Below are 16212 nucleotides of genomic sequence, written 5' to 3'. Positions count from 1 at the left end.
CTTTGTATCGTAGGCAAACTTGGATATGTTGCACTCGGTCCCTTCCTCCAAATCGTTAATATAGATTGTAAAGAGTCTGGGCCAGAAAGGGAGGAACAATAGATAATGCCAACGGTCCCTTCCTCCAAATCGTTAATATAGATTGTAAAGAGTCTGGGCCAGAAAGGGAGGAACAATAGATAATGCCAGAGAGGGAGTTAAAAACAGAAAATACTCAGCAGGTCAGGCAGCATCTGTGGAGAGAGAAACAGAGTTAACGTTTCAGGTGGATGACTCTTCGTCAGAACTGGAAGAAGTTGCAGATGTAACAGGTTTGTAAGCAAGTGGAGGGGGAGGGGAGGAAAGAACAAAAGGGAAGGTCCGCAGTATTTTGCTTTTGTACAGAGGCAGTTACTGGGTTGAGTGATCTGGATAGAAAATCATTGGATGCTTTAAAATATCTTTTTATTTGGAAATTGATTTGTGTGTGTGTGGGGTGGGATGGGGCAAATTTAAAAAAAAAAGTAAAGCGCTCATAAAAACAACACAAATTGTACATCTCAAATTGGGCTTAACAGAAATGCCAGAAAAATTCACCATGATCTCTCACTCACTGCTGCAAAGGCCCTGGGAGGTGTGTGAGTTGCACTGAATGTGGGTCACTCGCCACTGCAAGGCGGGGCCAGTCACTGACGTGTCTGCCCTGAGACTGGGAGCCTGGCTCAGAAACCAAGTGAAAACTCTCAGGAACCCCGTTACTCGCTTGCAGAAACCGAATCCCGTGAGTTGTTGGCAACTTGTCTCTCAAACTCTCTCATCATTTCCGGTAAGCGTATGTGTTTTTTTTTAAAAACTTCTCTCTCCTGAATTGCACCAGATTCTTAAATGCAAAGAAAAAAGAGAGACGCAAAACAAGATATGTAACAAACCCGTCCGCGTTAAATCTGCAACAGAAATCGAGTGCTGTGAATTTCGGCCACTCGCTGAAATTCGGGACGCCAGACTTTCTGATTATCGATAGTTGCAGAAACGCATCAAACTGTGTGCTCCTTCACCCAGAATCGATTAGTTCCCAGCTCTGCTAGCCCATGAGCTTCACATGTTCTCGGGATTAGAAGGGTATGTTGACGGGGTGAGATGATGTCGGGGCTGGCATGGACTGGTTGGGCCGAATGGCCTGTCTCTGTGCTGTACATTCGATGTAACCTGTTTTTTTGCACATGTCCCTCACACTTTGTGTTGCATCTTTTTTTTAAATGAAGCCAGATGGACCTGGAGCCTGACATTTACAAGCATTTATATAGCGCCTTTCATAACCTCGGGACGTCCCAAAGAGCTTTACAGCCAATTAAGTAGTTTTTGAAGTGTAGTCACTGTTGTAATGTTGGAAACGCGGCAGCCAATTTGCACACAGCAAGCTCCCACAAACAGCAATGTGATAAATGGCCTGACGGTTTGTTTTAGTGATTAGTTGGTTGAGGAATAAATATTGGCCCCAGGACACCGGGGAGAACTCCCCCCCCCCGCTCCTCTTCGAAATAGTACCATGGGATCTTTACGTCCACCTGAGAGAGCAGACGGGGCCTCGGTTTTTAACGTCTCATCCAAAAGACGGCACCTCTGACAGTGCACGGGGCGCGTCGGTCTAGATTTTGAATCTCAACACTGAACACGTAAAGAAAGAAAGACTTGCATTTCTATAGCGCCTTTCACGACCTCAGGACGTCCCAATGCGCTTTACAGCCAGTGAAGTGCTTTTGAAGTGTAGTCACTGTTGTAATGTAATGTCCAACCAATACAGAGCAACAGTCAGCAAAGCCGATGGAAAGTTTATAACTTTATAGCCAAAACAGTAGATTTCAGTCGAAAACATGATCTAACTGTACACTGATCTAGTGGGACCACAACACCTTGCCTATTGTTTGCCGTTCTGGTCACCTGAGACATCAGGGAGACATTCGAGGGTTGAAGGCAGTACAAAGAAAGATCCCAGGGCTGATCCCTGGTCTCCGAGGTTGGATTTATGAGAGGAGACTGGAGAAACTCGGGATTCCCAGCCTTGAAAAGAGATACAGGAAACTCTTTGGTATCCGGCACCGACGGGACCGGGATGGTGCCGGTTGATTAAAAATTCCGGATGACGGAGAGGGTTATCTACCGAGGCTACTTTTTAACAAATAGACTCCTGTTATTGAGGTGTTCGGACTTCCGACAGCGCCAAGAAGCTGAGTAGTGGCAGTTTGGAGAACTACCCCCACTGACTAACTCGGCCACCGTGGGAGACTCGGACTCGGCAACATTGCCGGTTAATAGAGAATTTTGCCGGTTAATAGAGAATTCCGGATATTTAGCTGCCGTTTAAAGAAGAGTTTCCTGTATCTTGAAAGGTGAATTTATCAAGGACTACAAAATTGTAAAACGGAAAGGAAATGGTAAATCGGACTGCGGCCTGGATCATGTGCTCAAGTCTCTGGTGTGGGGCTTGAACCTACAACCTTCTGACGCTGAGGCGAGAGTGCTGCCCACTGAGCCACGGCTGACTGTGAGGCAGGGTCCAGCAGTGTTACCGGGCCTCTGTAGCTCGGATGCCAGCAGAGTGGCACGGCTTGTTTGGGGGTCACAGAGCGATGCATAAAACTGTCAATCACAAATATATATATATGTAAATGAATATTACAATTAACTTTCCAATCGGACGAGCAGTACCAGGACTCCGCAGGAGGGCAGTCAGTTGAAGCTGATGCGACGTGCAGCGATCTACACCATGGGTTGTTTCACGAAGGGACCATTCAAATGCGGGGAGGGCACAAACCACTCCCGTCCAAAGTGCCCTCTGGGTGAAGGTTCAACTAATTAAATAAAACCGACTTTAAAAAGCTATTTCCGTCCAACGAATTGCAAGAAAAGTTTACTAAGTTGGTCAACTGGGGGAGGGGGCAAAGTGTGTGGGTTATATAGAAACATAGAAGATAGGAGCAGGAGTAGGCCATTCAGCCCCTCGAGCCCGCTCCGCCATTCAATGAGATCATGGCTGATCATCCAAATTCAGTACCCTGTCCCTGCCTTCTCCCCATATCCCTTGATCCCCTTAGCCTTAAGAAATATATCTAACTCCTTCTTGAATATATTTAATGAATTGGCCTCAACTGCCCTGTGTGGCAGAGAATTCCACAGGTTCACCACTCTCTGGGTGAAGAAATTCCTCCTCCATCTCCGTCCTAAATGGCTTACCCCTTATCCTTAGACTGTGACCCCTGGTTCTGGACTCCCCCGCCATCGGGAACATCCTTCCTGCATCTAGTCTGTCCAGTCCTGTCAGAATTTTATAAGTTTCAATGAGATCCCCTCTCATTCTTCTAAACTCCAGCGAGTATAAGCCCAATCGACCCAATCTCTCCTCATACATCATTCCTGCCATCCCAGGTATCAGCCTGGTGAATCTTCGCTGCACTCCCTCCATGGCAAGAAAATCCTTCCTCAGATAAGGCGACCAAAACTGCACACAATACTCAAGGTGTGGTCTCACCAAGGCCCTGTACAACTGCAGCAAGACTTCCTTGCTCCTGTACTTGAAACCTCTCGCTATGAAAGCCAACATACCATTTGCCTTCTTAACCGTCTGGGTTGATGGGGATGGGGGGAGGGGGCAAAGTGTGGGTGGGTTGATGGGGGAGGGGGCAGAGTGTGGGGGGGTCAGGGGGGAGGGGGGCAGAGTGCAGGGGGATTTGTCTGAGAGGGGGCAGCGTGTGGGTGGGTCGATGGGGAGGGGGCAGAGTGTGGGGGCGTTGATGGGAGAGGGGGCAGAGTGTGGGGGGTCGATGGGGGAGGGGGCAGAGTGCGGGGGGATTTGTCTGAGAGGGGGCAGCGTGTGGGTGGGTCGATGGGGAGGGGGCAGAGTGTGGGGGCGTTGACGGGAGAGGGGGCAGAGTGTGGGGGGTCGATGGGGGAGGGGGCAGAGTGCGGGGGGATTTGTCTGAGGGGGCAGCGTGTGGGTGGGTCGATGGGGAGGGGGCAGAGTGGGGGCGTTGACTGGGGAGGGGGCAGAGTGTGGGGGCGTTGACTGGAGAGGGGGCAGAGTGTGGGGGGTCGATGGGGGAGGGGGCAGAGTGCGGGGGGATTTGTCTGAGGGGGCAGCGTGTGGGTGGGTCGATGGGGAGGGGGCAGAGTGTGGGGGCGTTGACTGGGGAGGGGGCAGAGTGTGGGGGCGTTGACGGGAGAGGGGGCAGAGTGTGGGGGGTTGACGGGGGGGCAGAGTGCGGGGTGGGTCGATGGGGGAGGGGGCAGAGTGTGGGGGAAGGGGCAGCGTGCGGGGGGATTTGACTGAGAGGGGGCAGAGTGTGTGTGGATCGATGGAGAGGAGCGCTCCGTGCGGGAGAGGAGCGCTCCGTGCGGGAGAAGTTAGGCCCTGATGCAGTTGGCAGTGTCAAGATTCTTAAGACAGTCACATTGCAGTCGGTGCGGCTCCACTGGTTGTTTGGGAAGTGACCCGCTCTAAAAACTCCATTTGGAAAAAAAATGCCCCTTTTTTTTTTAAAGAAAATTGCATGAAAAATGCTCCCAACACACAGCACTATTTGTAAAATAAGATTTGCAATAATAGGAGAATTCCACAGTTTGATGGATTTATACCAGCGAGGCTCGGGTAGTTGGTGAATTAATGTCACTTAAGTTCATTACATATGTCAGGTGAGCCCATTAACCTGCTCCTGAAGGTTAACTGATGTGTGTGAGCTGAGAATTGCATTCTAAGAGTATCCCTTGATTCTGAGCTAAACTGCACATCTCTTGGGGGTTGGGAAGGAGAGGAAGAGAAATTGATGCTCTCTGTTTTTATAAAAACCCACTAGGCGAGTCATGGTGTTACAGTGCTTGTTGCAGTGATAGACTGGCGTGCAGACACAGTAGAGCACGGGCTGAAGGTACCATTCGCTCTCATATCGTGAATTCCAGGTTTTATCGGGGAGTAGTGCAAATGGGGGAGGGATGCGATTCTGAAAGAGAAAAATGGGATTTTCAAAAATGAAATGTTTAATAGCGGTGGTATTTCCATGTTCTTTTTTTTATTTGTTCCTGAGATGTGGGATTGTTTTGGATGAAATTTTGAAGACAAGGTAAAGCTTGAATGCTTCAACTTTTTGGGGAGAATTTTCCTGAAAGACAGGTTACTATGTTGTAAAATGTTATTTACAGCACACCATTGCTGTTTGTGGATCCTTGCTGTGTGCAAATTGATATGACTGCAGCCTCTTTTCTAGGCCGCAAAGGAATATTGGATCCCCCTGATGTTCATCAAATGTCATTCCCTTATAAACCCTGTATGACTTGTGTGTGAAAGGCAGGGCTTTTGTTCCACCAATCTTCTGTCTTAAGCAGAAACTTAGAATCATAGAATGGTTACAGCACAGAAGGAGGCCATTCGGCCCATCTTGTGCATTTGTAGTGTCAGCCGTGGCCCAGTGGGCAGCACCCTCGCCTCTGAGTCAGAAGGTTGTGGGTTCAAGCCCCACTCCAGAGACTTGAGCATAAAAATCTAGGCTGACACTCCAGTGCAGTGCTGAGGGAGTGCTGCACTGTCGGAGGTGCCGTCTTTCGGATGAGATGTTAAACCGAGGCCCCCATCTGCGCGCTCAGGTGGGTGTAAAAGATCCTAAGATGCTATTTCAAAGAAGAGCGGGGGAATGATCCCCGGTGTCCTGGCCAATATTTATCCCTCAACCAACATCACTAAAACAGATTATCTGATTATTATCACATTGCTGTTTGTGGGACCTTGCTGTGCGCAAGTTGGCCGCTCCATTTCCTACATTACAACAGTGACTACATTTCTTGGCTGTAAAGGGCTTTTGGGCATCCTGAGGTCGAGAAAGTCTTTCTTTCTTTGTCTCATATATTTTTCTGTTTTTTTTTTAAAGGCATAGCACATCCAGATGGGTTAACATAAGTCTTGATTTGTCTGATAATGTGATCTGTGTCTCGAAGGACTTTCTCCTGCCAACTAATTCCTCGAGCATGTTTAAACAATTGAGGAACAAAACATAAGCCAGTTGCATTAAAACTAAAATACAAAAACCTTCCGTCAGCAACTGTCTGTAGAAATACTTGCGTCCATCGGAGGTCCAGTTTTTGACGTTGAGGAAATTGCTAATTTGTTTGAAACCTTAATTACAGAGTCTGGTGATAATCAGTGAAGGAAATTGGGAGATGAAACGTATCCTTTCTTTGGAAAGGTTCCAACGTAAGCAGCTACTGTGGCTGATGGTCACAAGTCTAGACTTTTTAAACCCATTCCCCCTATAGGATCGGACTGAGTGCAGGAGATTTTTTTAAATTACGGTCTGTTTCTGCAGCACTTGACGTGCAGTGTGGTCAGCAGAATCTTGTACACATTTTCTGACGGACTAACACACCATTTTTGTCATCAATCTGGCCAAGTTTTGGAGGGGGTGGGGAACTCCTGATCTGTGTTCTCGCTCTTTCTCCTGGGCCCTCAGAAGTTCATTTGCGGTTAACTTTCAGCAGACATTTTCTTCTCCTTGACTTGCCCCCCTCCCACCCTGGTCTATTTTGGATACATGCCAATTCTTGGGTGTACTGTTGGGCCGTGATTGAAGATTTAAATTTAATATTGTATATTTACTATTGGGGAAAGACTGAACAGGCTGGGGCTCTTTTCTCTTTTTAAAAAAAAAAACAAGATTGAGGGGGTGACCTAATAGAGGTTGTTTAAAATTCTGAAAGGGTTTGACAGAGTAGACCTAGAGAATGTTTCCACTTGTGGGGGAGACCAGAACTAGGGGCCATCAATATAAGATAGTCACTAATAAATCCAATAGGGAATTCAGGAGAAACTTCTTTACCCAGAGAGTGGTGAGAATGAGGAACTCGCTACCACAGGGAGTGGCTGAGGCGTATAGCGAAGATACTTTTAAGGGGAAGCTAGGTAAACACATGAGGGAGAAAGGAATATCAGATTCTTACAGAGCTCAACAGGGTAGATGCAGGGAGGATGTTTCCCCCTGGCTGGGGAGTCTAGAACCAGGGGTCACAGTCTCAGAATAAGGGGTCGGCCATTTAGGACTGAGATGAGGAGAAATTTCTTCACTCAGAGGGCGGTGAATCTTTGGAATTCTCTACCCCAGAGGGTTGTGGAGGCTCAGTCATTGAGTATATTCAAGACAGAGAGAGAGAGATTTTTGGATATTAAGGGGATCAAGGGCTTGGGCAGGAAGGTGGAGTGGAGGTTGAAGATCAGCCATGATCTTATTGAATGGCGGAGCAGGCTCGAGGGGCTGAATGGCCTACTCCAGCCCCTATTTCTTATGTTCTTATGAACAGAAGGTTATGCAGATAGGGTTAGATGAACTCTGGTGGGAGGAGGCTCGTGTGGAGCATAAACACCGGCACGGACCTATGGAGCTGAATGGCCTGTTTCTGTGCTGTAGACTCTATGTAACTCTGTGTTATCTGGATGTGAGAGGCAGCTGGAGTTTTCAAGCCTTTAAGTGTGCAATAGGTTTCCAAACACCAGCAAACGTCAAGCATTTGTCATAAGACTGCATAAGTTGTGTTTTAATGCATGTTACTGAAATGACCTGCCTTGCATAAACCATTACAATAACCATGGCAGTTAATGTCTGTTTTATGTAGCATAACAGTGCTGGGAAAAGTAACTGAGTGGGAGCAAAGGTTACAGTTGTGTTTGTTTTACTTCGAACTGTTTGGGAACAGAATGTTTAAGAATTAATTCTCGTCTGATAAATCTGGGGTCTGTCGGCACCACTTATTGGATGTTAGAGATTAACCAAATTGGCAGCAAATCAGCAACATAAAAAAGCTTGTGTATTGAATTTTAAGCGAGCCCAATCGAGCTCTAACCCAATGCCACACACAGTGTCCAGCACCCAATGTCTCCACAGTCCGACCAGCCCGAGTGACTGGATAATAATCGGGAACAGGAACTCTGCCCAAATCCGACTCGCTAATCTAGGAACGCGGAGGCTAATTGTGGTACCCGCCATTACATAGAATGTACAGCACAGAAACAGGCCATTCGGCCCAACTTGGCCGTGCCGGTGTTTATGCTCCACACCAGCCTCCTCCCACCCCTCTTCATCTCACCCTATCAACATAACTTTCTATTCCTTTCTCCCTCATCTACTTATCTAGCTTTGCCTTCAATACATCTCTGCTGTTCGCCTCAAGCACTTCCTGTGGTAGCGAGTTCCACATTCTCACCACTCTCTGAGCCACTAACTCCGTCCCTCTCCCTGGCCATCGTCTGAGGCTGAACCAGACCGTTCGCAACCTTGGCGTCCGATCTGACCCTGAGCTGAGCTTCCGACCACATATTCTCTCCATCACCAATACATAGAATATTACAGCACAGAAGGAGGCTATTTGGCCCATCGAGTCTGTGCCGGCTCTTTCGAAGAGCAATCCAGTTAGTCCCACTCCCCCGCTCTTTCCCCATATCCTGCAATTTTTTCTCCTTCAAGTATTTATCCAATTTTTTCTCCTTCAAGTATTTATCCAATTCCCTTTTGAAGGCTACTATTGAATCTGTATCCACCACCCTATCAGGCAGTGTATTCCAAATCTAGTACATCTACGCGATTCACCTCAACCACTCCCTGTGGTAGCGAGTTCCACATTCTCACCACTCTCTGGGTAAAGAGGTTTCTCCTGAATTCCTTATTGGCTTTATTAGTGACTAGCTTGTATTTATGGCCCCCTAGTTTGGATTCTCCCACAAGTGGAAACACCCACTCTACATCTACCCGATCAAAACCCTTCATAATTTTAAAGACCTTATCAGGTCAGCCAGCCTACTTGTTGTGTTGATTGAGGGATAAATATTGGCCAGTGCCAAAACCACCTACTTCCACCCCTGTAACATGTCCCATCTCCGCCCTGCCTCTCATGGATGGAGAGGAACAAGCAAGTTCTGCAACGGGTTTTTCCAGCGTTTTCTGTTGTTATTTCGGATTTCCAGCATCCGCAGTATTTTGCTATTGTATAAGTTCTGCAATGAGCCTGCCATTCTCCCTGTCCGGTCTCCCTCTCTATGCTCCGCCCAAGAGTTGCTTAATGCCCAGGCGCTAAAGACCAAAATCTGACCAAAACCATATGAACTAGAACCATGGAGCTGAAACAGATTTCTATTTCTTTTTATTCATTCTCTTGGTTATGGGCGTCGCTGGCAAGGCTGGCATTTGTTGCCCATTCCTGGTTGCCCTGAGAAGCTGGTAATGGTGGGACTTCTTCTTGAAATGTGCTTTGTAGCGGTTGACGCAAGAGATTTACAGGGATGATGCCAAACCTGTGAGAATACAACTACTGGGAAAGACTGAATGGGATGGGGCTCAATTTTTCTCAGAGAAGGCTGGCGGACCTGATAAAGGTCTTTTAAAATTATGAAGGGTTTTGATCGGGTAGATGTAGAGAGGGTGTTTCCACTTGTGGGAGAATCCAAACTCGGAGTCCACATCACGGAAGACCTCTCCTGGTCCCTCAATACCTCCTCTCTGGTGAAGAAGGCCCAGCAGCGCCTATATTTCCTAAGGAGGCTGAAGGGATGTAACCTGTCACCCCTGATCCTCTCTAACTTTTACCGCTGCACAATAGAGAGCATCCTGACGAACTGTATCACAGTATGGTATGGCAGCTGTAGCTACTATGACCGGAAAGCCCTGCAGCGGGTAGTCAAAACTGCCCAACGCATTACCGGCACCCGGCTACCGACCATAGAGCACACATACCAGAAACGCTGTTTACGGAGGTCACGGACCATCATCAAAGACCCTACCCACCCCAGCCACAGTCTGTTCGCCCTCCTGCCATCTGGGAGACGCTACAGATGCATTCACACCCGTACGACCAGATTTAGGAACAGCTTCTTTCCCAGGGCTGTCATCCTACTGAACTCCACAAATAAACTCTAAAGCCTGTACATCTGCCAATGCACTTTATTATGGTTATGTTTATGTTAATGTATTACAAGCCAAATGTATGTTGAATGTTTAAATGTCTTAATCTAAATGTACACTCTCGGGAGCCGCAAGCCTACATTTCGTTGTACTGCACTTGTGCACTAACAATGACAATAAAGTTGATTATTATTATTATTATAAATGCAAGATAGCCACTAATAAAGTCAATAAGGAATTCAGGAGAAACTTCTTTACCCGGAGAGTGGTGAGAATGTGGAACTCGCTGCCACAGGGAGTGGTTGAGGTGAATCGCGTAGATGTACTAGATTTGGAATACACTGCCTGATAGGGCTGCAGATACAGATTCAATAGTAGCCTTCAAAAGGGAATTGGATAAATGCTTGAAGGAGAAAAAAATTGCAGGGATATGGGGAAAGAGCGGCGGGGGGTAGTGGGACTAACTGGATTGCTCTTCGAAAGAGCCGGCACAGACTTGATGGGCCAAATGGCCTCCTTCTGTGCTGTAATATTCTATGTATTTAAGAGGAAGGTAGATAAACACATGAGGGAGCATAGTTGACATGAAGGATATGTTGATAGGGTGAGATGAAGTAGGGTGGGAGGAGGCTCGTGTGGAGCATAAACACCAGCATGGACCAGTTGGGCCGAATGGCCTGTTTCTGTGCTGTAAGAGTCTAAGCAAGAGTTAACCACGCTGGTGTGGGACTGGAGTCAGATGCAGGTCAGATCGGGTGAGGACAACAGGTTTCCTTCCCTCAAGGACATCAGTGAACCAGTTGGGTTGCTTTGACTATCCGACAGCTTCATGGCCACTTTGACCGATACCAGTTCTTTCTATTTACAATTTTTTTTTTTTACAAGGCTCCGACAATTAACCGCCCTGAAACACCTCGCTTCACTGGGTATTCGTTCTTTTTGGAATGTTTCTACATCAGCTGCAGGACTGAAGCAGCCAAATCTCTCTCTCGGGTTATAGAGGGGGAGGATGTCTGCTGCCTGAAATTCTGCCTTTGGTACAGAGAGAGAGGAGGGAGTGGGAACTTGCATTTCTCCAGCACCTTTCACGACCTCAGGACGTCCCAAAAACGCCTTACAGCCAACGGGGTGCATTTTGAAGTGTAGTCACTGTCTTAATGTAGGAAACGCAGCAGCCGGTTTGGGCACAGCGTGATCCCACAAACGGCACGGCTGCCTAGTCCGAGAAATGCAGGGTGACTAACTGTTTTAGCCGGTGTCGTTCACAGGTGCGGAAATGCCTAACTGGGGCGGTGGTAATAAATGCGGGACCTGCCAGAGAACAGTGTACCATGCAGAGGAGGTGCAGTGTGATGGCAGGAGTTACCATCGATGCTGCTTTCTGTGCAGTAAGTCATTTTATGTTTTCTTTTCCCAAACGTTCTCTTTACTGTTTGAGTGTGGCGCCCTCGGTGTTAATGCCAGAGAACATGAGAATTCGGAGCAGCATCGGCCATACTGCTCCTCCATTCGGTCAGATCATGGCTGATCTTCGACCTCAACTTTTCTGCCCGAAGCCCAAATTTTTTGATTGAGGATTAAATTTGTATTTGGGCATGTGACTGCACAAACATTCAGGGTTGCAAATCATGTGTCTGCTTTATTTTAATCTTGTTATTTATCAAGAAACCTGCCTGAAGGGACAAGGCCTGTAGTGTAGACACTACACAAGTTGTTTTTGTATCTTTACACGCATCCCTTGAAGTAGTGGAAGGACTTGCAGGCTGAATATGAACCCTCCCTCCCTGGCCGTAACCATCTCTATAACAGTCGATTGTGGGGGGGTTAGTCCTATACGGGGGGAAGGTTTTATGGGCTCCCACAACCCATACGATGAGGAGGCACACCCGTACCGACCGGACGTGAGTATCCCGCTGGATGTCAACCGGAATTCCAAGCCGAAGCACCAGTCTCCACTCGCCGGGGCCATCGGGATTCGAACCCTGCACTTACGGACTCCCAGGCGGGAATGCTACCCCTGAGCTTGGGTCGATTGGGCTTATATTCACTGGAGTTTAGAAGAATGAGAGGGGATCTCATTGAAACTTATAAAATTCTAACAGGACTAGACAGACTAGATGCAGGAAGGATGTTCCCGATGGCCGGGGAGTCCAGAACCAGGGGTCACAGTCTAAGGGTGAGGGGTAAGCCATTTAGGACTGAGATGAGGAGGAATTTATTCACCCAGGGAGTGGTGAACCTGTGGAATTCTCTACCACAGAAGGCCGTAGAGGCCAGTTCATTAAATATATTCAAGAAGGAGTTAGATATATTTCTTAAGGCTAAAGGGATATGGGGAGAAGGCAGGGACAGGGTACTGAATTTGGATGATCAGCCATGATCGCATTGAATGGCGGAGCAGGCTCGAGGGGCCGAATGGCCTACTCCTGCTCCTATCGTCTATGTTTCTATGAGCTAAAGGCTGGCTCCAGCACTGCAGTTGGAAGGGGGGAAAAAAGACAACATAAATCAGGAGGCGATGACACCAAGCTCCGGGATTTAAAAGCCTGGAGATTGCAGGAGAGAAGGAAAACTGGGGGAGGAAAAGAATTTCACACGTTAGAGGTTCTGGGAAAGAGGGAGTTGGGAGGAGGAGACTGTGTATTCTTTGTCGCTATTTCAACGCAGTGAGGAATGGAGGGAAAGTGGGGAAGGAAATTGGATGAAGAGTTGAGGAGGCAAGGGGGTGGGAGAGAGAAAAGAAGAAAGTTTGAAAGGAGAAGGCTCTGGCAACCACTCCGGGTACTGGAACATCTTGTGGAACTTGGCGGTGTCTGAGAGGAGATGGCGGTACTACCTCATGGTCCAAGTTACAGGACAGTATATTGCAGTTTGAGTACGAATCTATGCTCTGTGTGTACCATCTACAAGGTGCACTGCAGCAACTCACCAAGGCTGCTTCGGCAGCACCTCCCAAACCCACAACCTCTTCCACCTAGAAGGACGAGGGCAGCAGGTGCCTGGGAACACCACCACCTCCAAGTCACACACCATTCCGACTTGGATATATATCATCATTCCTTCATCGTCGCTGGGTCAAACTCCTGGAACTCCCTCCCTAACAGCACTGTGGGAGAACCTTCACCACACGGACTGCAGCGGTTCAAGAAGGCGGCTCACCACCACCTTCTCAAGGGGCGACTAGGGATGGGCAATAAATGCTGGGCCTTGCCAGCGACGCCCACATCCCATAAACTAATTAAAAAAATATGTATATACAGTCTCGATGGTTTTAATGTCCTTTTCAATAATGAGGTGCCCAAAACTGCATGCGGTGCATAACGGGAGAGAAAGTGCAGTTAGTCCATGAGCGTCTGAAAGGGAAACATGGGTCAATGTTTTGGATCTGACCTTTAACCTGAACCATTCTAACCAACCTGCTGTGCACTTCCAACCTTTTCCATTTGTATTCCAATATCACTGGATGTAGGGAATAGTGAGCATTGAACAATTGATTTTATATGGTTACAGCAAAGTTAACTGATTTCAGTAGTTCAGCAACTATATTTTTGTAAGACCGTTGATGTTCTTAAATTCGTTTATGGGATGTGGGCGTTGCTGGCAAGGCCAGCCTTTATTGCCCATCCCTAGTTGCCCTTGAGAAGGTGGTGGTGAGCCGCCTTCTTGAACCGCTGCAGTCCGTGTGGTGAAGGTGCTCCCACAGTGCTGTTAGGGAGGGAGTTCCAGGATTTTGACCCAGCGACGATGAAGGAACGGCGATATATTTCCAAGTCAGGATGGTGCGTGTGATTTGGAGAGGAACTTGGGGGTTTGGGAGGTGCTGTCGAAGAAGCCTTGGCGAGTTGCTGCAGTGCATCTTGTAGATGGTACACACTGCAGCCACTGTGCGTCAGTGGTGGAGGGAGTGATTGTTGAAGGTGGTAGATGGGGTGCCAATCAAGCGGGCTGCTTTAGGGAGTCAGGAGGTGAGACACTCGCCGCAGAATACCCAGCCTCTGACCTGCTCTTGTTGCCACAGTATTTATGTGGCTGGTCCAGTTAAGTTTCTGGTTAATGGTGACCCCCAGGATGTTGATGGTGGGGGATTCGGCGATGGTAATGCCGTTGAATGTCAAGGGGAGGTGGTTAGACTCTCGCTTGTTGGAGATAGTCATTGTCTGGTACTTCTGTAGCACGAATGTTACCTGTAGCACGAATGTTACCTGCCACTTATCAGCCCACTCTTGAGTGCTTTGACTGCTGCCATCAGTTACTCATTAGTACTGTGTAATAGGACGAATTACTTGTGGGTGTATAACAAAATGTCCTTGTCCCTAACTCTCCTTTACTGTAATAATTGTCGGGTTAAGTAACTCCAAGGAAACTACTTCAATGAGCGTTTACTTTCATGAAATGTTTTAATAAAAACTCTCCTTTTGAATTAATTGTCTGGGTAAGTGTTGCGTGCAAAAAAAAAAAATATTAGTTTGTGTAATGAAATCAGTTTTGTGTTGTTGAATTGCAGATCCCAATCCTCTGTCGTTTTCCCTTTTCTTGTCCGATATTCCTCTTTTGTAAATACTTCGAGCCGTCTTCCAGTGCTTAAGGAATGTTATTGAAAGCCAAGGGCTGCTGCATTTTCAGCCAAATCACTAAAATGAGACCTTGTGGAATGTTGGATCTAAATTCCTGAATGACTTCACTCCCCACACCCCCACCCCCAACCCCACAACGCACCCCCCCCCCCCCACCCACTATGAACTGAACGGAACCTGAACCTTATCACCTGACACGAGTCTCAATTCTCCACCCAAATAACTGCAGCTAAATTTGGAATTTGTACAGACAACTGCAGAAGGAGTGGAAGGATTTTAACAGTTGGTCTTCCATATCTTGCATTAAAGGGCGGGGTCCGGGATTGTAACTTTTTTTTCTTATGTTCTTATCTTGAGGGAGTGAAAACCAGAATTGTTTTGGAAGTGGCTGGTGTGAAAACATAGGCTCTATCCCAAATAATGAAGAAATAGAAATTTGGATTAAATAATAAAATAAAATAGCACGGCTGGTCCTGTCAGCTCGGACTCATCCCTCTCAGCCAATCCAAAGGGACAAATGTAAGAAGTCACACAACACTAGGTTATAGTCCAACAGCTTTATTTGAAATCACAAGCTTTCGGAGCGCTGCTCCTTCGTCAGGTGAAGTGGAGAGATGCATATAGGCACAGCATATATAGTCCGAGAATACTGCCCGATGATTACAGGTAATCTTTCTAACTGCCCTTTATCACACCTCGGCAGGGGGATAATCACAGCAATCAAAGGTGTGAATGGTGTCCAAACAGGTCAGTCAGGAAACCATTACATCAAAGAACAATGAGGTGGGGTCACACCTTTGATTGCTGTGATTATCCCTCCACCGAGGTGTGATAAAGGGCAGTTAGAAAGATTACCTGTAATCATCTGGCAGTATTCTCTGACTATATATGCTGTGCCTATATGCATCTCCCCACTTCACCTGATGAAGGAGCAGCGCTCCGAAAGCTTGTGATTTCAAATAAAGCTGTTGGACTATAACCTGGTGGTGTGTGACTTCTTACATATGTCCACCCCAGTCCAACACCGGCATCTCCACATCAATCCAAAGGGAGTAAACGGCCTCTTTTTTTGCCCCTCTTGAAGGAACTATCTTGTACCGTCTTGCTCCATTGTCTGAGAGGGAAGGGTCTGATGGGCAGGAGGCCATTTCATATTTAGAAAACCTCCTGTGTTTCTTTGTTGGGAATAGTTCATGTGTTACAAGCCGTTATCTTTGGGTGACAGTTCTCTAGTAGCGAAGGCAGGAAAATGGAGTTGAGGTGCAGATCGTCCACGATCTCATTGCATGGTGGAGCAGGCCCGAGGAGCTGAACAGCCTTCTCCTGTTCCTAATGTTACTGTATTTAGCTCAGTCGCACTTGGAAAACCCTTTTGTCTAAATGGCATGGCTTCTGGTTTGGGTATTGGGTCATGTGTCAGCCGTGGCTCAGTGGGTAGCACTTTCGCCTCTGAGTCAGAAGGTCGTGGGTTCAAGCCCCACTCCAGGGACTTGAGCACAACAAATCTATGCTGACACTCCAGTGCAGTGCTGAGGGAGAGCTACACTGTTGGAGGTGCCGTCTTTCGGATGAGGCATTAAACCGAGGCCCCGTCTGCTCTCTCGGGTGGATGTAAAAGATCTCATGGCCACTATTTCAAAGAGGAGCAGGGGAGTTCTCCCCGGTGTCCTGGGCCAATATTTATCCCTCAACCAACTTCACCAAAGAACAGATGATTTGCTCATTATCACGTT

The 16212-nt window shown here is 47.5% G+C and overlaps 1 protein-coding gene across 2 annotated transcripts in view; it reads left to right on the top strand.

Annotated features, from left to right (window-relative positions):
* The first annotated feature begins 215 nt into the window (after window positions 1–215).
* csrp2 (cysteine and glycine-rich protein 2) overlaps window positions 216–16212 on the top strand; it is a 35908-nt gene continuing 19911 nt past the window's right edge. Inside the window, exons 1-2 of one of the 2 annotated variants that reach the window (XM_086009554.1) lie at window positions 216–311; window positions 11174–11293. In XM_086009554.1, coding sequence (XP_085865680.1) covers window positions 11182–11293 — 112 coding nt within the window. In that variant the 5' untranslated portion in view covers window positions 216–311; window positions 11174–11181. Of the gene's footprint in view, window positions 312–517; window positions 806–11173; window positions 11294–16212 lie in introns of those variants that run through there. The other variant, XM_086009553.1, reaches the window with a different exon arrangement.

The sequence above is a fragment of the Somniosus microcephalus genome, chromosome 16 (assembly GCF_052327205.1).
Source record: "Somniosus microcephalus isolate GS21.2 chromosome 16, FLI_Smic_1.0, whole genome shotgun sequence".
Classification (NCBI taxonomy): Eukaryota; Metazoa; Chordata; class Chondrichthyes; order Squaliformes; family Somniosidae; genus Somniosus; species Somniosus microcephalus.
The sequence above is the reverse complement of the archived record's forward strand: the minus strand, read 5'-3'. Positions and strand labels throughout refer to the sequence as shown.